The sequence below is a fragment of the Castor canadensis genome, chromosome 7 (assembly GCF_047511655.1).
Source record: "Castor canadensis chromosome 7, mCasCan1.hap1v2, whole genome shotgun sequence".
In the NCBI taxonomy this organism is placed as follows: domain Eukaryota; kingdom Metazoa; phylum Chordata; class Mammalia; order Rodentia; family Castoridae; genus Castor; species Castor canadensis.
Window position 1 is genome coordinate 108,780,460 of NC_133392.1, and position 25,970 is coordinate 108,806,429.

The 25,970-nt window shown below is 37.1% G+C and overlaps 1 protein-coding gene across 3 annotated transcripts in view; it reads right to left on the bottom strand.

Annotated features, from left to right (window-relative positions):
• Positions 1-25,970, bottom strand: part of Pde4b (phosphodiesterase 4B) — a 524,185-nt gene that overhangs the window by 385,699 nt on the left and 112,516 nt on the right. For all 3 annotated transcript variants that reach the window (XM_020182734.2, XM_074079857.1, XM_074079856.1), the window contains exon 3: positions 22,546-22,784. In XM_020182734.2, the coding sequence (XP_020038323.1) occupies positions 22,546-22,784 (239 nt within the window). The remainder of the gene's footprint in view (positions 1-22,545; positions 22,785-25,970) is intronic.

The window sequence follows — 25,970 nt, forward strand, 5'->3', positions numbered from 1 at the left end:
TTGTGGTGCTATTTCTCATCACTGGACTTGGAGTATAACTCAGGGACCAAGTATTAGTCCATATGCTCAGGGCAGCAGGCCTGATTTCCAGTATTGCTCAGATTGAGGAAAACTAGCTGAAATCTCTTCAGGAGAATTGGCTACCTCCTTCTAGGCTTCTTTCACTATAGAAACCTCCCTTCTTTGTGTACTGGGAGTCACTGTTAACCACAAGGAGCTTTATAGTCTATGGGCCAAGAAGCTGCCACTTGTTCCATAAGACCCCCAGTTTGTATTCACAGGAGTGGCAAACATTGAAGCCTAAACATGACTCCTGAATGTGTCAGAGAGTGGAGGGAAGTAAACAGAATTACAGTTCTTCACTTGCAGGGTAAGAATTGAGTGATTTAGGCTCTCTGACTACTGGTCTTGGTGTTCAGACCCTACCCCACATTTCATTTCCCTGTAAGAGGAGGGGGCTGTGTAAGTCACCTGGTTAAGAGGGTCTGGACTAAGGGCCCTCAGTCCTACCTGGCAACAAACATATACCAGAATTGAGTCCCCAGAGGTGAGTCTCAGTGGTTTAGACCCTTCCCAACAATTCATCCCCAATGAGAGAGAAGGGGCTGTGGAAATCAAGTTATTCAGAGAGGCTGTGCTTAGGGTTCTCAGTCCCTTCTGTCAGCCAACACATAGTCATGAAGCAGGGCCTGAAAGTGAATACTATACCACTTATAGGCTGGGTGCTCAGTTTACACCATCACTCGTAGGTGATGGTATCTGTTCCTTGCCAGAGAGGGCAGTGCCTCTGACCACCATACCTTTCACTGCTGGAGTTTCCCACTACTTGAACTTCTCTGTGGGTTCACATCAAACCATCTCTCTCTTTGTCCTTGACCACTCCTCCTGGCTGTCTCCCATCCAGATACTGTCGCAGGACATCCCAAGACTCCCTGAGTCATGGTTGTTTCTTGTTTTTCAAATTCCAAGAGTGTCTCAGTGTTAATAACCCTTACCCTTCAACATGGTGTTTTGTTAGAGCCTTCAGAGACAAGGGGAATGATTGAATGTTTGTGTTGACTGGAGCAGGCACTGTCTTATGAAATCCCTGCACTGGTTTTAAGACTTGTAAAAGGTGTGGATTTGTCCTGCAGCTAGAACTGCCAGTCTATCACAAGGCCAACTGGCTTATCTTGTAATTGTGTCTTCAGCTTCCTTTCCCCTCCCAGGAACCAGGGATGGCGTTTGGAACTATTTTCTGCTTTGCTCTCTTGTCTTAGTTTCTCCACACTTTTCTGCTATCTTGTCACCACTTTTGTAAGTCTCATTGCTCTTCTCTTTCACCCTTCAAAATATAGTCTCTCCCTTGTTACCTGACTCTTCTCAATCACAGCCAAGGTGGAGGACGTTTTTAATTTGCCATCTTGCATTCCAGGGCCAAAGCTTGTCTTGAATTCAGACCTAATTGTTGCAAATGCAAATTTTTAAGTTTTTTTAGTTATTTAAACTTTTCATTGGTGTGTACATGTACATGTCAGGGTGCACATTCACCACTATGTTCATTATTTACATTGTCATGGTATAATATGCCTTTGTTGTAGTCAGGTAATACGAAAAAGATACATTTCTATGGCTAAAAATGTACTGTCCCATAATAGTGGCTGCTGTCTCAGGACCATGTCTAAATTTGAAGGTATAGTATAAACTGCCCTTGCCACAGGGAAACATTTCTCTATGCCTTTTCACCCAGTTCTCAGAAAGAAAGATCATTGTGTATCAATGCCTGATATGCTAAAAATAACATATGAGACAGACATGTTTTCAGAGACCAGAGAAGAATTGAAGTAGAAGAAAAGACAAATGATTTACTCAAATCTGTCCTTTCAAAGAGATCAGATGTAATGGATTCTTGTATAATAACATATTTTTTTCTAGTAGTTTGATGCTCTATTTTCTAATACCTCTCTATGCTCCTGTTTATGGTTCTTGAGGTACTCATAAACTGGTCCAATGTGAACTAGCTTGCTTTTAATAACTTAGCAAAAGCTTAAAAAGCAAACAGATATTGATTTGAATACTTTGTTTTAAAAATAATAAAAATGATTTTTAAAATGTTTGTCTTCTAAATTGAAATAAACTTCATGTGAAATATGCAATAAAGTTACATTAAAATATATTATAAAGAAACTAGAAATAAAAAATAAAAAATGTTTGCATGAACATAAAGAATATGATTTATGTACAAATAAAACTGAGATTATATTCTGGCCATTCTAGATCTAGCTACAGTTTTAAATGAAGTCAAAGAGTTGAACAAATTAACCACCATACTTCTATTTATAAAATTTTCTTTTAGTATCCCATCATTGTAGAAATGTTGGAAAAATTGGAAACAAAAACTCTATAAATCTAGGTATTTCTTTATAGGTGTTGACAGTCACAGTATATGACAATAATTTATTTGTTTCTATTAAATATTTTCAGATTTTCTCTAAGTTAAGATACATATCATGTTTGATTCCTAGAAAATATGTGGATATGACATATAAACTAATAGTTTATTTCTTAATCCAAGTTTTCTGTGTTTTAATAACAATTCAGCTGCTATGTCCTCAGTAGAGCCATTTCTTTAAATTAAAATTAATTTATCCAAGAATTAAAAATAGCTCAAGACAGGTTCTCTAAGCAATATATGAAAAACAAGTTCTCTAAGCAATATAACTCATGGTTGAGTTGAATTGAAATAAAGGCAAGAAAAGTAAGTGTTTTAGAATTAAAATAATTACTAAATTATATTTTCTATTATTCATTCAATATGAGTAGACCATTCATTATCTATTGATCATGAAAAAGAATCACTAAATGCAATCATTGCTGATATGTTGTCATCTTGTAATCATAAAAACATATGTGTGCACATTTATTAAAATTTTAGTGCTATGATGATAGGAAGGTTATTAGTTTCTTGTTTTTGCAATAATAAATCACCACAAACCTAGCAGCTTAAGGCAGATGTCTTATTTGACAGTTCTGGAAGTCAGAAGTCCAAAACACATCATCAGTTCTTCCTTCTGGAGGCTTCAGGGTTCTAGAAGCCACTTACATTCCTCACTCACAGCCCTACAATCACTCCAACCTTTGCTTCCTTTGTCACATCTCCTTCTCTGATCCTCCCACCTCCTTCTTATAAGACTCTTGTGATTACAATGGAATAGATTATTCAAGATCACTTCCCCACCTCAGATCCTTAACTAATGTCATCTGCTGAGTCGAGTCCCTTTGTCATGTACGATAACTTTCACAGATTGTGGGGGCTGTTATTCTGCCTGCATGGAAGATAACACATTTTTTAGCTCATCTGCAAATCACAAATATGAATAAATGCCATGTGGGATTCCCACTTGTGAAGGGGGCTGGGGTCTATTCACGAAGCCCACTGTAGATAGAGAGGTGTGAACTAGTGTCAATAAGCTAAATAATGATGCTTTTTATTGAACACCTTCTATCAGTCAGGCACTTTGCTGAGTACTTTATTTTCATCATCTCGCTTAACTTCCACAACAGTTTTAAAAGGTAGGTATTACTATTATCATTTCACAGATGCAGAGCCTTAATATCAACATGATTAAGTAATAGCCTGAAATCAAAATCTAGTTTGCCTGACTATAAAATTGGTGCTTTTAACAACTATAATACATTTCCATATCTTATGAATCATTTTATCTAATTATAAAATACTCTTAGAAATTCATTTCCCTTCTATTATGGACAAGCCATTAGGAAAGTTAGTTTAAATGTTCCAACTGTGCCATGATAATTAAGATTTGATTTAGTCAGAGTGTAAAATTGGGGAGCACTTGCTGAGGCCAGTGGGGAGGCATCAAAGGTGATAGGTAAAAGATTCTCTTAACAAAGGTTCCTAAATATTAGCAGCCCTCAGAATCACCTGGAAGATTTATTAAAACATGGATTATCGTGTACCATACCCACAGTTTCTTTGTGTGTGTATATATTATTTTTATTAACATATATTAACTGCACACATTAGTGAGATTCACTGTGATATTTCTATGTGCATAAAGCATACATTGATCATGCCCACTCAGCCTTCTTCCACTCCCCCCACCAAATCAAACTTCCTAGTCTCTACTAATCACTATTCTATTTTCAGGTCAATTTTTTTTGGTATCCATATGTAAGAGAATATGCAATACTTGTCTTTCTATGTGTGTCTTATTTCCCTTACTATGATGTACTCCAGTTCCATCCATTTTGTGGCAATTGACAGGATTCAATTTTTTCTTTATGGTTTAATAATACTCCACTGTGTGTGTAACATTTTATTAAACATTTTCTTTATTCATTCATTCACACAGGTGATGGTGAATGGCACCTGGACTGATTCCATATATTAGGTAGGGGTGCTGAAAATAATTTTCACTTTTAACAACCTCTGTAGTGTTACTAATACTTTGGCAAGGACACTGCACTTTGAGAAGCCTGACCTATTAAAAGGTGACTCCTTAGATAAAAGGGATTCTCAGTGAACCAGAGTAAAGCCCACAAGGTTTTGCCATCATTTTCCCCACAGGTAAATTCACCTTTCACTGCCAATCCTAACAGTGTAAGGATTTATTTTCTAACAGTGGGATTCAAATTTCAATAGCTAGGAAGGAGAAAGTGAAAGCTACATTCTGTTGCGAATGAGAGGAACAACCTCAAGCTAGAGGAAAGGATTTATGTATGGGGTAATGAAATAGAAGATGAAAGACTTAGTACAGACTTTGGGGAGTTTCATTTACAGCAACCATAATACCTCAGAAATGAGGCAGAAATACATGAGTTTATTTTTACAGTTTTCAAATACTTTGGACTGCATCACCATTTTTCAAATGGTTATGGAGCACAGACTATTCAATCAGCAAAGTTCTCTGAGTTTGGACGCATAAGGAGAAACAGGATGGTTCTCCTTGCAAACTACCTCAAGTCAACTCAGAAGACCTTAACTGATATCCAGACTCTTTTGAGCGTACTGTGCCCAAGCTGAGGTTATACTATTTTTGCTGGATCAAGGAAGCACAAATTACTGAAGCCAAAAGGAAAAACTAGGAAAGCAAAATCTCTCTCTCTACCATTTGTACATTATTTTTGTGTCATCTCTTCCCCTCTTTCCTTCCTTACTGTACCCTTTTCAGAAATAGTATATATTAGGATTAAAATATTTGTACTTGTACATGAAAAACAAAAAGAATAAAGCATTTATGTTGCTACTATGCTATTTCAAATGGGACAATGTCTGAAAGGAGATTCTCTCTAATGATTATAAGAGCAAAGTTTAAAAAAAGGAGGGGATATGAAACTAACCAAGGGGGTCACAGTAGGTAATGACATTTTCAATCTGGGGATTCTAAGAGTTGACAGCAGAATAGGAAGAGAGTTCTTATTTGCAAATGGGTCCTTAGTAGTCAAAGATGGTGAGTGGGCACGTGGGATTTATAACCAGTGGGATAGAGAGTAATTCCATTGAAATGGAGAGAAGATAAACACCATCTTCCTACCCAACCTAGAAAAGATTTTCACATAGTTCTAAGGGACATATTTCTCAAAGAATAGGACACAGAATACCTCAAAAGATTTGTTGATTATCACATTTCATAATAGCTCTGCACTGTTAGGGTGAATGCTGCTGATGTTTACTCAGACACTTCCTATTGGTTGTACTATCTCCTATGTGCTCTGAGTGATGAAGATAACAATAAACAGTTTGTCCCACTTCCAAAGAAGTGTTCTGCACCAAATGGAAGCTACTTTTCCTGGGTGGCTATACCTTCCCTCCCTGACCAGTGCTGACTGCTGGCATGGGATCCATAAGGCTGGCATGTTTGTCCAAATGTGAATCTAAACCTGTCATGCTATATGTCCTTCAGAGTATCTGTGGAGTCAGAATGAAGATAATCTCTAGTAAGATCACATTCTGGCCTGACATTTTCCCCCTGCCCTTTTCTGTTGTCCTCATTTTCTTTAGCGCACACCCACAATAATTCCCCTAAACAAGGATCCTTATCTCAGCTTTTGCTCCGAAGAGCCTAATTTAGGATAATTGATACCATAATGTATTTCTAGGAAGCTACATTTAAAGATGGAGATTCTGAAGTCTGATCATCGTCTGGCAGGTTCACAATGAGAGCCCCTTTACTGGTGACAACAAGAGTCCTTGGCATGCTACTGGTTTTTTTTTTAGCTTCACCATTGGTGACTTGACATAGGATGCAACAAGAAGGGGATGCAATAGCTGAGACAATATCCTGGGTATTTTAGGGACATGGGAAATAATACCTATAGGAACTGAAGAACTGATTGACAGTTGCTAAGCGCCATTGGTTGAGAAGGAAAAATGGCAGGCTCAAGCTTGCCATTAATCAACAAATGAAAGCAAAATGTAAGAGTGACAGGGCCTCCTTGTCAGCATTTAAATAGAATTTCCCCTCCTGCAGCTGGATAGTGCCATAGCTGAGAAACAGGAATAGGACATAATTATTAGCAGAGTTTCAAAGGAGGCTGAGTCTCAGTTTGGGCAGGTCTCTGCATAGACTCAGGACTCTGATAGGAGAGAAGTGATACCTGACACTTGGATGGGTTATCTGTGAAGACACAGTTAAGAACTGAAAATCTGGAGGTTATCCTGAGTCTTAAGCATGTGTGCCTAAAGTAGCTAATTCTCCCTTATTGAAAGATAGAGATAGGAACGCATACCACACACACACACACACACACACACACACAGTTATACAGAAGCCTCAAATGAGGCAGGTGGCTTAGATGACATCTCTTGCCCTTCTCAGAATTTGCTCCACCTCCTCCTTTCACTCATAATTAGAGTCAAATCTCAGCATAACCTATCTCAAGAAATGCTGGGTTAGCTAAGGTAAAAGAGAAACGATGTGCCAATAAAGCTTCAGACCTGGGTAACCTGTGACCGGGTACAGGGAATGGTTCCTGAAGGAGCTAGGCCAAGGCAACAGGATTCAAAGCCGTTTTAGGAAGAGTTTTGCAATATGGCAACACTCTCCAGTAACAGAGGGTTTAACACCTGGCAAGTGATGGTTGTAATAAGCTGTAGGAATGGTCTGTGAAAGCTCAAAGAAGAGAAAGGCCTCTTTATAGACATTCCAGAATAGCTGTAGCAAAAGGTGAAGAAGTGGATTGAAAGGTTCATAGAAGCAGGCATGCAAGGAGTGGGGTCTGTTCCATAGGACGTAAAACCCTGCAATTGCCCATATCCCTTAAGGAAGCCCAGCACACACTCCCTTTATCAAGACTGTAAGGTTAAAGAGGCATCTGTATCTTTCAAAAGTCTGGGAGTAATAGTAGGTGGGAGATAATAGAAATGGGGATGATAGGATCTGGCCACACAAACCCAATAGATGGAGGTGAACAGAATTACTATAACCTGTAGCAAGTTTAGAATGAGTTAGTAAGTCCTGGCTCACAGAATTTATGGAAATGGCTCATAGAATATTTTGTCCATAAGAGCAAGAGAGAGGGGCAATCAATAAAGGTATTGCTTTATAGAGCAGTCACATATTACAAATCTAAATGGTGTAACCCGCTATACAATTAGGCCATATGATATAGTCTATTGCCCCTAAGCTATAAAACTGCACAGCATATTACTGTAATGAATACTGCAGGCAATTGTGATACAATGGTAAGTATGTGTGTATTTAAACATATCTAAAAAGTACCAGAGGAATGGTGGCCCACAGAGGATCCTAGTTAATACACTAATCTGTCTCTGTGAAAACAGGGTGTACCAAAAAAGACTACAATGGAGAATCACAAATTAACTAACTCATCACTTCAATTATAGCTGCTGTAACACATGGTGTATTTACTAGAGATTAATACTTGACTATGTGGTATATCCGCATTGAACAGATGAATGTTTTCTGTTTTATTATTATCAGGAAAAAGGATCAGAATAAGTTCCCATTCACAGAGGCAGAACAGTGGACAGTCACAGCCTTCCGCTAGGGCTGTGCTAATTTTCTTGCTCTCTGTCATAATATTGATGGAAGAGCCTTGGATCATCTGGATAGTCTGCAGAACATCACACTGATAAATAGGAAGTGATAAGTATTCTGGGCACTTTGGAAAGTTATGCCAGCTTCTCTCTAGAAGGAGATGTGTGTGTGTGTGTGTGTGTGTGTGTGTGTGTGTGTGTGTGTGTATGCATTTGAAATTCAGATGCTTTAACAGATGTGTCTATGTGTGAATCTGTTCTCATCTATTTTGCCTGGAATTAGAAGACTTTTCAATTTGCCAGCCAGGACTTTCTTAAACTCTGGAAAATGCTTGACTGTTACATATTTAATTATTGGTTATTTTTTATGTCTTTTTCTTCTTTCAGAATATTATTTACAGGTCAGGGCTTATTGATCTAGCCTCCCAGTAGTTTTTCTTTTCTGTAAGTATTTAAATGCCTTGTATTTCTTCTTTCCCATTAGAGATAATTCTCTTGCATGATCTCTCACAACATTAGTTTGTGTATATGTGAATGATGTGTGCATATTTATGTGTATGCTGTTTTTAATGTTAACAAAGATTTACTGTGCTTTATCTTCTGAATTTTTATTTAAGAATATATTTGTGTCTAGAACATCTTTTTGTGCTGTACTTGAATCTCCTTATGTACATTTATTTTTGCCTTAGGTCACTGTCTCCCCAAGTAACTCCACTTCAAGAAGTACCTTTTCTATATTTCCTCTTTACTCTTAATTTCTCTGGTAAATTAATAACCTTAGTTGCACTGATATTTGCTTGGCTGCTCACTGGAGCTTGAGGTAATGGGCTTCTATACATGGTAACAGTCTTGCAACTCTCCACTCTTACAATTCAGTAGCGCATTTTATTGGTATCATGTCCAGGCATCAAAAGGAAACCTCTTCCCTCTTGCTCTGGCTTATTCATGCCCTCATAATATAAGGGGAAGAAAGGATCTAGCCCACCTTTTGGTTGCCCCTTAGTGTTGAAGAATCCAGAAATAGATGCGAATGTGTGGGAAATCACGAATTTCCGAGGGCTAAGCTCTTCCAGGATCCAGGCATTCTAATCTTCATCCTGGAGCGCTTCAGTGCTGAACTCCAAGCTCTCCCATTCCCAGAGAAGAGATTCCTGTGCTGATTGTCTTTGGTAAGACTGACAGAATTTCAGGTTTCATTCCTATCCTTGACCATTTATCTGCTTGCAGAAGCGGTGGAACCAACATGTCATTGTCTTCTCAACATCCTTAAGAATGCTCCAGCTCTTAGCCCAGCACTACTGCAAGCCTCACTACTTGGAAGGCTGAGATCAGGAGGGTCATGGTTCGAGGTCAGCCCAGGCAAAATGTTTGTAGGAGGATTGCAATCCAGAGTGTCCTTGGCAAAAAATAACCAGAGAAAAATGGGCTGAAGGCATTGCTCAAGCAGTAGAGTACTTGCCTAGCAAGCACAAAGTCCTGAGTTCAACCTCCAGAACCACCCCCCCAAAAAAGGTCCTACTCTTAAAATGTCAGAATCAAAAAGATAAAAGTAAAAATGTCAACATTTATTATGTCTAGATGTGATACATCAATAGATTTTGTCTGTTAAATTATTCTCTGTACTTTTATTTGCAGTATTTTATAAATGAATTTTAAAGTATTGATACCATATTTATTATTATGCTGTGTCAAATTTCTCTCTCTTGCCTGAAGCTTAGATTATATAACTAAGTGCCTATAGCTATCACAACTCATTGGTACCATTACTCTTGACTTGTCCAAAAAGGATCTTCTGGTTTTAATTTCCAAAATTCTTTCCCCAGGTGTTTTCATTGTCAACAAATGGCACCACTGTCAACTCAGCTGCTCAAGAAAAATGCATGAGTTGGGTTCCTGATGCCTTGTCTCAGACCTCACCTGGTTGTGAGCCCTCTCAACCTACTTCTAAAACTCAATTAGATCCTTTAATTTCTCTCTATGCCCTCTGTCCTCAGCCTATTTCAAATGTCCTTCTTACTGTAATCTACTCCCACTTTGTCTCTGAAATTCATTCTCCAATATACCTAAAGCACTATTTTTTAAAAGTCAGGTTATTTCACATTTTTGTTTAAAATGGAAAGCATTTGATGTCCCCACTCCAGAGGAATTCATTCAGAAACCTTAAATTGACAGAGGTCAATGAGAAGGGGATCAGGAACTAGTGTAAAGATCAGTTAGAGATGAATCAACCTGGGTTGTAACACATTTGTACATGAAAGCAATGCTAGGAATCTCTCTGTATAGCTGTCCTTATCTGAACTAGCAAAATTGCTATGTCTTTCTTATTATTGCTTATTTCTACTCTTCAATGGAACTGGAGAAAAGCACAGAACAGGTTCTGCCTGGAAGAGAGGGTGGAGGCAAGGGCAGGAGGGAGAAATGACCCAAACAATGTATGCACATGTGAGTAAATGAATAAAAAAAAAATCTTGTAATGACTTCCCATTGGTGATAAAATAAAAGAAACTTCTTCAACCTCTGCTGTCTTCACTCTCATGTTCACTCTGGTATTATTCATAATAGCCAGGATGTGAATATAATTTAAGTGTCCATCAACAGATGAATGGATTTTAAAAGTGTGGTAAATAGATACAATGTAAAACAATGCAGCCTTACAAAGCTAGGAAATTGTAATGATGTGGATGAACCAAGAGGACATGATATAAGTGAAATAAGCCAGAAACAGAGAGACAAATAAATACTGCATGATCTCACTCACATGTAGGGTCTAAAGAAGCTGAGTTCATAAAAGTGGAGAGTAGAATGATGGTCACCAAACAGGAAGGTTGGGCAGAAGGAGTGGTAAGAGGGAAAGGGGAGACAGTAGTCAAGGGTACAGAGTTACCTTTAAATAGAAATAGTAAGTCCTGGCATCCAATTGCATAGCACACTGACAAGAATAATAATGTATTAAATATTTCAAAATAGCTAAAAGAGATTATTTTAAATGCTCTCAACACAAAGAAATGACAAATATTTGAGGTGATAGGCTAATTAGCTGACTTGATTATTCAACAGTGTATTGCACCACATAAATACATAAAATTATTAGTCAATTTTAAAAACTTGAAATTTTTAAATAGAAAATTTTAAAGGCCATTTTACTAATGTTGCTCTCCACCACAGTGGAAAAATAAAAACAAAAACTCCTTCCCATAATGTTTAAGCAAACTCAGTGATCTAATTGCTCCTGTCTCTACAACCTCAACTTCCTTTCTCCTTTCTTACACACTATCCTCCTTTCTCCTATTCAAATATAGTTGACCTTTTCCCCACTTCAGGGATTTTATATTTTTATTCCACTGCCTATAAAGTTCCTCTTGTGTTTTATCTCTTAAGAACCAATCAAATATTAGCTCCTGTAGGAGGACTTCTAGAGCTACCTTATGTAAAGTAGCATCCCTTGGCTCAGCTTGCACTTATTCTATCACATCACCCTGCTTGTTTCTTTCATCACATTTATCTCAGTCAACAGTCTTATTGTCATAATTACTATTGTAATCAGCTTGTAACTCAATGAATAGAGACTAATGCCTTCATCAATTAATTAACCAACTTAATAAAGGATTAGCAAGTATATTAAATCATAAGGCGTAAAGGTTGGTGCATCTAGCTTCAGTCTCTTTTATCACACTGGTTGTGCACATGGTTTTAAGTAGCTTGGATAAGTGTGTTTTTCTGGTTTGAGGAGCTCTCACCGACACGCTTGGACAGCCTCTAAACATCTTCCTTACATGCAAAGTACAGCTGCTGCATGTTTTGAATAATACTGTATTAAGCTTAACAGATTCAGCTTATATTTATATAAGTAGCTGTATTTATACAACTCATACTCTTAGGTGACTGCCTCTGTACAGTTTATAACTTGACATCCCCATCATGTAAATCTTTACTTGTGTATCTCCCCAATGTTTTAAGTTCAGCTTCTGTAAAAGAGAGAAACCAAAAATAACACAGAACTTCATTTATCTCACGTTAAAATCCAATCTTGAATGGAGACCCTCCTCTAGAAAGGAGTCAAGTGCCCTTCAACCTTGCTGCTCCTTCAGATCTATGGTGTTGCTTTGGTCACGTGGTGCAAGAAATCCCACTACTTCATAACTGTTCTCCAGTAGAAATGGGGAAAGAGAAGGATGCCTTTTCATTTCCAGGGCATGATATGGCCACAATCTAGTCTAGTAGCTCTAGAAAGTCTAGTGGAAGATATGAGAAAGGCTAAGCCACAACTCTGGAGTTTTCTTACTGTTAGAGAGAAGGAAAAAATGGAGGGAGTTCTCTCCTACTTCCCATTAGAATATACACTTCATGGAAACAGAGAGCTTCTCTGTCCTCTATCAACATTTTCTCCAGCACCTAGCACAGTGCCTGGCACATCAGTCCTCTGATCTTTCTCTTTGCTGTTGTCCTGATTCAGCTACCATCACTACTTGCTTGGATTTGAAGATGCATATTTATAAATCATCCTTATGTCTCCACTCTTTCAATTTATCATCTGTACTGCCATCAAAGTGAACTAAATAAGAATGCTCTTCCATTTCATTCCATAAAGCCCTTCAGCATCTCACCAATGCTTTCGGGATAAAATCCAATGTACCAAGAGAGTCCTCAAGTCCCCTTACAATTGTGTATCACCACACTCCCCCTCTTCTCTAGCCAAATATAACTAAATAGCCTCTTCAATATGAAATCATCTTTCATGACTTTATATACTCATTCTTAAATTCCCTCTTCTGCATTCCTATAGTACCTCATCCATGCTACATATAACACTTTTCTGTAACTTTTCAATGTAAACGCCTGCCTCCACCATTAGACTATAGCTATGAAAAGGAAGCTTTCAGTTCTTAGCCTTGAGTCAAGTATAATACTTTTTTAAAACAAAATCTGAAATGACCACACATTTGGAGTAATAAAGCATCCTTGACCTATCTAAAACAAAGAAACCCATTTTATCTGAGTATAAGCACCCTCTGCTGAAACTGAGCAGCAACCTGCCTAGGAACTTATGAAGGTCAGTATGACAGGTACATGAGAAAATGGAAATTAAATGAAGTTTGCAAGTCATATATTCTTTAAGAGCAAGGGCTCAGGTTTTGTCTAAGGCAAAACAAGCTTAGGTAGGGATACGGAGGGCTTAGCGTTTTTATCGTGGCTAAGGGATTGGAGGTTGGTGACATTCTTAGAGAGAACAGGGGTTGGCTTGGTTTGAACTTTCCCACAGGCAACAAATGAGGAGACCTTAGTAGTTTATCCTTTCTAGATTGGGGACAAAGGAGAAAGAAGAAAGAGTTGAAAGTCCTTAGCCATCAAATATTAAAAATAGAGTGTTTATTTATTGTGAAATTCTTTACCCCTACTTATTATACCTTAATTGCAGACATTTTTGTTTGCTTTTTTAATTTACCTTAAGGAATCAAGCCCACCCCACAAGATTTATTATGGAGTTAAATTTAAATAAAATAGGATATGGGAGGATGTTATATGCTACAATGTATTACAGTAAGAGTATTATCTATAAATTATTATACCAGTTATTTCAATTATATAAGCCAGAATCTATCTTAAGCACTTTTAGGATAACAGAGTATATAAGCAATGGGGTGTGAAGGGGGTGATACAAGGTTTTAAATATTCATTGTCCATTGTCTCACATACATGAGATAAGGGGTCCAGAAAGGACTTTCAGAATTGTCAATTGCACTACTTGATGCAAAAATCGCAAATCTATTTCTGTAGCCAAAAGATTTTAGTGAGAGGCGAAGCTAGTGAGAACTGAGCAGATGTGTGTGTCATCGATTTCCTGTCTCCACACCAGTTTTTGTTGAATCTCTGGCATTTGCACCAGCATCTGTGGGTATTTTGATCTTTTAAATGGAGCTTTAGGATCTGTAGTTGAAAGGTAGCCCAAAAGCATAAAATATTTTTATTGAAAACCTCATCATACTGTCAAGTTGTGGCAGACTGTGGGAGCAAGGAATCCCATATTCACAGCCGCCCCCTCCGTAGACCAACCTTTTCCTGTCTGCGACCATGGAAATGCGTCCAGCCTTCCAGGCAGCAGCCAGCAGATCTGTGACTGTCCCCAGTGGAGGTGAAAGTTGTGACAGTGCACATTAAAGGCATCAAACCTCAGTTAATAGATGCCTTAAGAGAATCTTCTTGCTCACAACTGAAGCATTCAGAGAAGCAAAGCACAGTGCTCAGGCAAACTGATGTGGTAGACAAAGTAATATTTATATCTTCTTAAGGGAACAAAGGAGACACCAGAACTGTTCCATATGAAAAATACACCATAAGGGAACTCTTGGAACAAGTTCCCTGCCTTCCTTATTTCTGTGCCTCTTCCGAGCCAACTGAAAATGAGGCTGACGACAGTTCCCAGTATCATGGTGCCTTCCGACATTGTTGTTATCTAACACCTGGGACTTTAGTCCTGTCACAGGTCAGGCCTTGACATACTTCAGTGATCTGAACCGTGCTTACCTATGGCGGAAAGGAGAGTGGACGTCCCACTTCTGCTTATTCTCAGCTGATGCTCCAACCAACTACTTCACTGAGAAAATCGAAGCCAATTGTCCTCAAAACAACATTCCCAGATCAGTGTCATACATTTCACCTGGGAAACTGTTAGAGATATAGACTCTCATCCTCCCCCAGGCTCTCAATGTCCCTCTCAATACACTGTAACAGCATACTGCTACAATAAGATTTTCAGGTAATTCTGAGGCATCTAATATTTAACAACCTTTGGAAATGTGGTTATCCTTCTCTGATTTTCCCCTTGTCATTTCTAATATAATCATTTCTTTCTGCCTTAGGTTTCCTTTCCCTTTGTGCACTGCCCACTACAGTCCATATCAATTACTGCACATCACTCTTCCTTCAATCTGTCCTCACTAAATGATTCCGTCTATTCACATATGTGGACAAGTTGCCACATAACATTTTCTCTTGATCTTGCTTACTCCCAATCACTTTTCATTCTCAATCTCTTTCCTTTTACCAAAACAATTCTTGGAAAAAGAAAATTTTAAGACCAGGTACAGCAGTGATTCTTACTTATAATCCCAGCTACTTGGGAGGCAGACATTAGAAGAATTGTGGATAAAGACCATCCTGGGCAAAAACTTAGTGAGACACCATCTCAATAAGCAAGCTGAGCATAACAGCTCATATCTATAATCCCAGTTATATAAAAGGCCTTCTGTGGGAAGATTGCAGATAAAAATGCTAGACCCTATTAAAAAAAAAACGAATGGGAAAAAATAAAAGAAAGAAAGAAAAAATAAGATGGCTCAAGTGGCAAAACACCTGCCTATCACACACAAGGTCCTGATTTCAAATCCCAATTACATCAAGTGAAAAAATGCAAATTTTATCATTATCCTTTCTTTCACAGCTCCAACGTGTGCTTCTTTAAAAGTTTGATTTTGTCCACTATCATCACTTCTAATATAAGCAAAGGAACATTACAAAAGAACTAGAACATTACCAATGCACTGCTGTGTATTCCTCCCCAAGCTTCTACTTCCCCGTTCATTCTTAAATTCAATGCTCTCTGACCTCAGTGACCATACTGAAATGGTTTTCAGCAGTGTCCACTGAACTGATGTACCCAACAGTCTGTTGTCTGTCCCCATCATATGCCTACTGTGTACAGCACGTCTTTGATAACCAAACCTTCTCTGTGACTTAACTTCTGTTTCATAGCTCTCTGTTGTGGGTTTACTTAATCCAAAATTCCCTGATTTTTCATGTTCTGCCTTCTCCTTAGCTCTTCCTTTCCCTTTATCATACCCCATGTCATTGTTCCTTAAGCTAATCCTTAGTTCAAAAAATTAATATTAACTCATCACTGCATCCTTGGCTTGAGAATTCTCTTCATTCTACTGCTTGATCACCACTTGCACACTATGACCTCCAAACTATGACTGCACACAAATATTTTAACTACTCGCAATGTCCACCTCTCATCTGCTCCATGTACTTTAAACTCACTCTGTTAAAAACTGAACCGTTATCTTGCATTTCATATCTTATCAATGTTTTGCTTTGCTGTTCTTGTTCTTGGCATTACCATTCATCTAGTTGATCAAGCCAGAAACCTCGACAGGATTCAAGGCTTTTCCCCCTTTTTCCAAATCTACCCACAGCTGAGCACCAGTTCCCACTCATTCTATGCCAGCATTGCTCACATTTTCCTCTTCTTTTTCTTTTTACAGCTACCTCACTAAACAAGTTTCTCAATATTTATCACCTACCTCCCTCTGAAATTTTCCCATCTAGCTTTACGACCTTCATTGTCTCTCTCTCTCTTTTTTATTTATTCATTTATTCACATGTGCATACATTGTTTGGGTCATTTTTCCCACCCCGCCCTCTCCCCTCTTCCCCCCTCACTTCCAGGCAGGTCCTGCTCTGCCTTTATCACTAATTTTGTTGAAGACAAGACACAAGCCTAATAAGGAAAACAAAGCATTTTTGCTAGTTGAGTTGAGGATAGCTATACAGAAATATTCCTAGCATTGCTTTCGTGTACACATGTGTTATGACCCATGTTAATTCATCTCTAACTGATCTTTACACTGGTTACTGATTCCCTTTTCATGATAACCTCTGTCACTTTAAGTTTTCTGTATTAGCTCCTCTGGAGTGGGGACATCAAACGTTTTCATGTGTTGGATTTTCTACCTATTCCTATATCTCCTGTATGTGCTCTCCCCTTGTCATGTGATCCAAGTCCAACCATATTGCTGCATTTGCCCTAGCTCTAAAGACCGCATATGAGGGAGAACATACGCCAGTTCCATCCATTTACCTGCAAATGATGATTTCATTTTTCTTCATGGCTAAGTAAAATTCCATTGTGTACAAGTACCACATTTTCTTGATCCATTCATCAATAGTGGGGCATCTTGGTTGTTTCCATAACTTGGCTATTGTGAATAGTGCTGCAATAAACATGGTTGTGCAGGTCCCTCTGGAGTAAGCTGTGTTGCATTCGTTTGGGTATATCCCCAAGAGTGGGATTGCTGGATCATATGGCAGGTCTAGGTTTAGATTTTTAAGAAGTCTCCAAATTTTTTTCCAAAGTGGTTACACCATTTTGCATTTCCACCAGCAGTGGACTAGGGTTCCTTTTTCCCCACATCCTCTCCAACACCTGTTGGTGGTGGTGTTTTTGATGATGGCTATTCTAACAGGGGTGAGGTGGAATCTTAGTGTGGTTTTGATTTGCATTTCCTTTACGGTCAGAAATGGTGAGAATTTTTTCTTATGATTTTTGGCCATGTGAATTTCTTCTTTTGAGAAAGTTCTATTTAGTTCAGCTGCCCATTTCTTTATTGGTTCATTGATTTTAGGAGAGTTTAGTTTCTTAAGTTCCCTGTATATTCTGGTTATCAGTCCCTTGTCTGATGTATAGCTGGCAAATATTTTTTCCCACTCTGTGGGTGGTCTCTTCAATTTGGAGACTCTTTACAAATAATCTCTACACTATTTCTTATCTTAGCAAGTCACATATCTATAGTCGCTTTAAAGACTTCAATGGCTTTAATTTATTAAGAATAAAGTTGAAATTTCAAGACCCTTCATGATCTCATCCTTGACTACCTTTTCAAATTCAGTTTCCCATATTTTGTATGAAAGTCATAGCTCCACCCACGCTTCTCACATATTCCATGGACGCTTTTGTTCCTTGAATGTGTCATGAGGTCTCAGAGGACTGAAAAACCTTCCATTGTATGGGTACATCACAACCTTTCAATCTATCCTTTGAAGGACATCTTGGTTGCTTCTGAGTTGTGGCAGATGTTTCAAATAAAATGTAATAAACATTTGAGTGCAGGTTTTTGTGTAGATGTTAAGTTTTCATATCAGTTGGTTAAATACCTAGGAGCTTTATTGTTAGATCATATGGTAACATTATGACTAGTTTTATAAGAAATTGCTAAAATACCTTCCAAAGTGGCCATAGTATTCAGTATTCCCATCGGCAATGAATGAGTACTCTTGTTGCATGGCATCTTTGCTAACAACTGATATTATCAGCTCTCTGAACATTAGACAGTCTACTAAATGTGTATAGTGTCTATCACTGTTTTGATTTGTAATTCTCTGTAGCAAGTGATGTTAAAGATCATTTGAAATGTTTGTTTGCCACCTGCATATTTTCTGTGGCTAAGGGTTTGTTTATATCATTTGTCCATTTTCTAACTGGATTGTTATGTTTTTAAAGTTTCTTCTATATTTCTTGGATATAAATCTATTATCAGATATGTGTTTTGAAAATATTTTCCCCACGCCTGTGGCTTTTTCAAATTCTCTCAACATTGTCTTTCACAGAGCATGAATTCTGAATTTTAATGAGGTCAAATTTGTGTCTTTTATTCTTTCATAGATCTGGTGTTATATCTAAACGTTCAATGCAGAACTCAAGGTAATCTAAGTTTTCTCTTGTTATCTTCTTGGAGTTTTATTCCTTCTTCTTCCTCCCTTATGTTGCCTGTTTTAGATATTTTGCCTTTCATATGAACTTTTGAAGGAATTTTAAACAAAAAATCTGTGAACATCTCAGAAAATCTGAATCAAAAACTGAATGCAAAAATGCTAATGCATTATAGGGTAAAATATATAAAAAAACAAATAAAATACATGCAAACAGACTGCAAGCAGGGAAGGACTAGAAAGAGTTTTCTAAAACCCTCATGGAGTAAGATTAAAGTTAGATTAGCCATAGACTTTCAAGGCTTAGAGTTGGCTCATTTTTTAAATTTAGCTATGGGATGTTGTTTTGATAAATTTGATAGATGAAAACATTCCTTTAACTGTTTAAGAAATGGAGTCTATCAGAGACCTGGCCTTGTATTAGTGCAATTTATATATGACTATTTATATATAAGAGCTAAAGCCTTTACTGTGAAAGATGACCTAGACTACAGCTAGATAGGAAATCCCCACTCTACACCAAGCTTAAGAACCCACAAACAAAACGAGAATATTAAGAAGATAAAGAGGATAAATTTGAAGCCATAAATTCTTTGAAATTTAGTTTTATAAGGAAGGGCAAGAAACTTTTATCTCAGATTTATTTTCTTCACTACTCACAAGAGCAGTGATTGATATCATACGAACAGTTTTACAAAGATGGCAGTAGGATTATCTTGCTGTACTTCTGGTATTGCCCCGTAAAGAGCTGCTATGTCTCTGGTATGACAGTAAACTTAAGATGAAAGGAAGAATGTGTTCCTACCACTCTTAGGTCAGGAATACTAGTGGCAGAATATTTCCAGCCTCTTTTTTCCTTGCTCCTCTCCCTTCTCCATAGAGAAGGACTAATTTAATTCTCACTGGTACTTACAGAAGGAGAAACTGGCCATGAACAATGCTTTCCCTTTAGCTTTCTCACGTGATCAGGATTTCTCCAGAGCTCCTCCTTTCTACGTTTTACAGGAATGGGTTTTCCTCATGTGTATATATGGGGTGGAGAGGAAGTCTAACACTTCCTATTACTGAGTGGTAAACACCAGATTCACCACCAGTATTCAGTGTTAGGAGCATAGTGGCCCACTCACATAAATTTCATGTTCTAGTATCAACATTATCAGTAATAAAGGTAACATCTTGTCCTTATATCTGACTTCCTTTCAATGTATTTCCAAGTTATTTCAAGAACTCAGGTGTTGAAGTTTCCCTAGAACCTCCAATTATGCTACTCTATCTACATGACAATAATAATAATAATAAGATCAAAAGAGTGATTAATTGCTAGTTACTGTGCTACATGCATCACAAACATTTTCTTTAAGTCTTACCAAACCCTGGTATTATTGTTCACATTGTTGGTTCATTTGGATATTTAGGGGGATGAGGCAACAAGACAATAGGATGGAACCCACCAAACAAAAGTGGACTCAGGTCTTTTCTCTTTTTTGCTCCATGATAAGTAAAACTAGTATCCTTATACTCCAAGGCCTTTTGCCTACATGATGGTCAATTTCCCTCATCAATGTATTCCCCACTCAAAAGGCTAAAGATTTCATATTTAACTTTATAGGCAGCTAGTCAATACCTTTCATTAGTACTCACTCAAATTCCTTCACTGACTTTAATGGGTTGATCAAGCATACATACAGTCATGCTTATGACAAATTTAGCGTATCAGCTAGGAACTCAAGATCAGTCCTTGGTAACTGTCAAAGCAATTATAAAACCAGGAGTCATATCCTAGAAAAAAATCCTTGTTTTATTAGTTTAAAACAAGAGTCAGCAAACTCTGATTGGTGAGCCAAATCCATACTACTGCCTGTTTTTATAAACACCTTACAGAAAACACTTGCCAGTGGCTGGCTTATACATGGAGACTGATGCCATGTCCTCAGCACTGTAAAAGAGAACTAATTCTTTCTCACACATGATTTCTTTCCTTATCTTTATGAAATTTCATCAACTGGTGCAGTGAGGACAGCTGGAACCTTACTTACACAATTCTAATCAAATGATCTTTGAATCAAATTCCTTTATCAGCAATTCCAGCCATCTTCAACTATCAATATTCCAATGGAAGCAATCACAAGGAATGTATAGAAAAGCTTCTAGTTGCTTATATTTAAAAATAAGTTTATGCCTAATAACTGAATACTCTCATGCCTTAAAAAGTATGTAGTTAATTAAAATAAATCAGGCATGTGATAAATAACTGAGTAACATATAGTGTTAGCTGAATGTACAACACAAACTCTGGATAATGGAAAAATCCTCCATTTTGTTCTAAATTGTTGATATCCAGCATGAAGCTACAGATACTTGAGACATGGCTGCTAATTTTCAAAAGGCTTTACTGGTTAATGATCAAGAGGAGGGAAACTAATCTTTGTTGATTACCTAACAGCCTATGTAGTATTATTACTATCTTCATACAAATAAAAACATACAACTTAAAGAGATAAACAAGCATGTCCCAAATATCACAATCTAGGTTTGCTATTTCTAACAGGAGGACACTTCCACAGTTCCTAAGATGTACTTGAGTGAAATGACCTCAAACTATTGAGTACACTTCATCCAGGATATTATTAAAAGTGCATAACAACAGATGTAGCACCAGCACCCACCTTGTTGTGGGTGGATTTAGGAAAACTCAGAGGGCTTATGGGGAAGAGATCAGTTGGGGAAGGGTAGTTGGAAAGCTCACGAAAGCATATCTTTTATCAACTGGGATGGAAGCATTTTAATATTTTGACAACTGGTACAACCATATCAGTGCCAGAATGCTGAAAAATAAATCTGGAAGTCTTTAAGACTTCAAATCTACAATTATGCAGAAACATAACCAAGATTAATCACCCGAGTAATGTGACCAGTAAGCAATATGGTAGCAATATGATCACTTTAGTTCTCAATGACTGGCAATGATGGTTATAATGTCAATTCAGCAGGACAGAAGACAAGAGGCAGAGCTTCTCAAAGTGTTAAACTACTTTCCCTGCAGTATTTTAGTGTGTTTCTCTATTGCACACAGGTTGCTTATCAAACAGGTTGTTTGATAATAAATTATTTAAACAATGATTTTTAAAGCACATTATTATACTTTAAAATTATATGTTATAAAGGAAGTATTGCTCTTCTAATGATAAATCTCTATTTTATGTGAAGTCGGTCTTGAAAAATATTTGCAAATTATGTAGAGAAAAAAGGAAAAAAGTACTAATGATTAAATACATGCTGAAACACATATTTGAAGTAGAGTCATGATACAATTTTAGCCACAGTTTTAAGATTTTGTGTGTTTTTTTTTTAATATAAAGTCTTACTATGTGACCCAGACTGTTCTTGAGCTCTCTGTATAGCCCAGGCTGGCCTTGAACTTGAAATCATCCTGCCTCAGCCTCTGGAATGCTGGAATTACAAGTGTGTTCCACCATGTCTGCTGATTTAATATGTTTGATTAGTATTTTAATACTGGGTAAAAATAGCTTCTTTCACAACATATACTGTAAAAGCATCTGGGCATCTCTCATAGCACAATTTTCATTCTTCTTTTGATTTACAATTAAGTGTATTATAGATAATAAAAACTGAGACTTTTAAAGTGAGACTACAATAAAAAGAAGTTATGGACATGTATAGAATATAGAATAAAAATATCATATGTAGGCATACACACATATCTATTCTATAAAGTACTAAGAAATAATTTTGCTTTTCCAAATTTAAAAGTGTTAACTTGCCCTGAATAATTCTTTTTTGAAAAAACATCATAAGCAGTAAGTTTGCATTCCCTTGACGTTAAGGCAAATGCCCTTTATTCTCTCCCCAGTGGGTTGTATGTAAAACATGCTCCTCCCATCTTGAGAAGTAGAAAATATTGCCACTGCTTAAAAATAAAGCCTCAGAATGACAACATCTTATCCCACAAATCACTACCATTTTGATCACATGAAATTTTATTTGGAGCAACTGTAAAGTAAAATTTAGAATTGACATTTGATTTTGAGGCTACTCACCACTCCTGGCTTACAGTTGTTATAGCAATGCTTGGCAGCGTTGTCAAGGGCAGTGTGGTGGGCCTGGAAATGCCATCTCCCTCAGGGGTCCGCACCCTTTCGCTCTGCCTTTGGGACAATGGCGGTAACTGTAAGTTTCCTGAACAACACCTTCTCCCTCTCCAGAGGTCGATCCCCAGTGTGTTGCTAGAAGAACTGTAGGATTTACTCAAGCTACATTCAAAATAATCTTTAGCATTCTGGAGGGTCCAAAGAGAGAGAAAAAAGAAGAAAAAGAGAATGAAATTCAAATGTTAAAAATGGCAGAGTGAAATAAGAAACTAAATGATCAAGCTATCATTCATGAAATCCTGATACATAATCTTGTAATTGGAAGATAACATTAATGTGAAAAGCCTGAGAGACCACAAAAGGGGCAAGAACTAATGTTCAATTTTTAGAACAAAACCTATCAGCTGCAAATTTCTAGAGATCTTTAGGTTCATAGATAATGTTTACTAGGAACAGCACATGGATTAGAAGTCTGCTTCTTTTCTTTCTCTCCATTATTCTTTTAGCTCTTTTTAAAAAAATTTGCTGCATTAAAAATATATCTGGAAATTAATGTTATCATTCTACAATAAGTGAACAAACTTTAAAAGGTATGAAGTTCCTTGTTCAGCATTTTGAAGTAAAAATATGTTCTATATTAAGACAGCAGGGTGTTGGTAATTATGGTCCCTTGGCTATTCATGTTCCTATTAAAAAATCTTCTCAAGGTTAGTGATTTTGTTTTGTTTTGATCAAATAGTATAAGATCTCAGAGAAGGAGCTGCCATGTTTAAATCTATGACATGAATTGAGTGCTTGTGAGAAGACAAAAGCATTGTGTCATAACCAATGAGAGTTATTCATCCTTCCCATATCTCTTGCTGACTTTGGTTCCTGGTACTGCTGGGAGTGGGATTCCCAATGGGCCTCTGCCTGGTGTGCGAGTCATATCAGTTCAAAGGCAGAACACCTACAGCACTGCAATAGCCACCAATAACAACTTGGAATTTTACAGCTATAACATTTATTCTCTACTTGTTTCTTTTTTCATATCTGTTTTGTGTTGATTTTGTTTTTGTGTTTTTGAGGCAGGGTCTCTATGTAGCTCAGGCTGATCTTAAACTTTTAGTCTTCTTGCTTCCATCTCCACAGTGTTGGGATTACAAGTAAGCCCCCACGCCCAGCACTCTCCTTTCATCTTAACAGAGAATTATGGAAGTCCTACCATCACACCAAGTTTGTTCACTTGAAAAATCATTCTGTGGCCCTAAAGACACAGGTGTTTCCTACCGGTTTAGAAGACTAGACTTAAGAGGACTTGATACTTGACTTTTTTTTAAGGTTTAAACTAACAATGGCTCTCTACCTTCCACTTCTCTACCCAACCAACCCTATGCTAGTTCATAAAAAAATACTTATATGATTTACACTTATATGATTCACAGAAGACCACATTCTCTTGACAGAAATCTGGGCAAGAAAACAGTTGACAATTTTCAGGAGCCTCTCTCTCCCTATCTGGAAGTGGGATATTACCATATTTTCTTATATTTGATATATAGTTTTGAATATCACTTATTTCAAATTCAGTAGAACCACAATTTGGTAATAAGAAAACAAAAAAAAATCAAAATTTTCCTGAGTTAGAAATATTCTGGAATGCATCAGATTTACTGCTTAGAAGCTAGTTAGGCTTAGCAATTACTGCATGCTAGAGTGTGTGTGCGCGCGCGTGCGTGTTTGTGTGTCTGTGTGTCTTTAAAAAACTTAGAAACTAGTTGAGGAGACAGAATGCACAGACTTCTGAAGAGACTTAAGAACAAGCTAAAAGCCAGAAATCAGAACAGTAAATAATCAATTTGATTTTAAATATGAATGTAAAAAATAGTCCCAGTTATCTGGATATCAAAGTCTGTTTGCCTCTTATTTAAGCAACACTGTCCCAAAGAGCAGAAATAAAGATACCATGTAGCTACCAGATCCTCATAAAGTTACTGGATGTTTTTCTCTTTAAAAAGAAGGAAGTATTACCAACCAGAATAACTTGCAGTAAATGAACTAAATAGGTCCTTATTTCATAGGTGTTTCTTGACAATGTTTCTTGACAAGTAATAAAGTCACACAAAATATCTTTCACATTGACTTACCAACAAGCTTGGATTTACAGAATTGAAGCCAATCTTTGAGTTATAAGAATTTGTTTCAGAAAACCTCAGTTAATATAAAAATGTATGGCCACAAAAGAAGAACATAATGAAATAGCTTTTCAGAAACTACATTAAATACTGAAAACATCAATATTATTTTAATACACTCATTAATCCATGCAGACTTACTCATAATTACCTCAAACTATATAATTTCATACCCATAATTTATATAATACTCCCTCTAAATCCTAACAACCTCAAAAGCAAAAATAGAATTTGGACATTTCTTAATGGCTGAATTTGTGATCTTATTTTCCTATTTTAACATCAAAATTCTGACTGGCTCTATGCCACTCGTCAAATCAAAGACATTTTCAGAAAGGAACATTAATTTAAATGTTATTTCTAGAAATCACAACTTTTAAAATGCATCATATTTTCACCTATGTCTGAATAATCCCTAAAGAAACAACCTAGTTTTGTATTATTTTCATGTTCCTAAATAATGGTTTAAAAATCAGTACTCTTGCCAATGTAATTCCAAAAAAGTTATCATAAAGAAAAAAACTATGGTGAAATCCTGTCATGCCTAATCAGGAAAAGTCTGTAGGGAAGATGGCAAGGAAACAGTAGAAAGATTGGCTCTGCTCTGCACTATTCTCATATCTCAACCAAATTCAGACCATTGAAATGTCCATAGCAGATATACTGGTGCCTAGGTGGTCAAGGTTTTATTGCTGTTAATGTTATATTTTTGTCTCTTGTTTACTTTCGTCATTTTTGCAGTGCTCTTAACTTTTTAACTCTTCCAGTTCTGATCACAGTTAGAAATGGGATGAGGTATTTTTCTCAGAACTTGTAGTGGGCTTAGGTTCAATTCAAATTTGACCACAGGCCAGGTATTCAAACCTTAAGATATCAGAGATGGAAATTATGGACAGCATCAAATAACACTCAGCACTATTCTTGAGGCTAAATGTTATGATGTTCCATAACACAAAAATAAAAGTAACCTTATATTTGAAAATGTGAGAGGGAGAGTATTCAGGAATGGCAGGTGCACCTGGGAACTTGGGAATTTGTTACTGTATCTGCTGGAACAAATAGCCTGATATCAGAGCAATTTGCACACCAGACCATCTGGGCAACATATGCAAGAGAAAATGTTACTGTTGGCTGTCCCAGGGATTCTGTAGAATATACAATATTAAAAGTAAAATGAAGATTGTGACTAGACTACAGAAA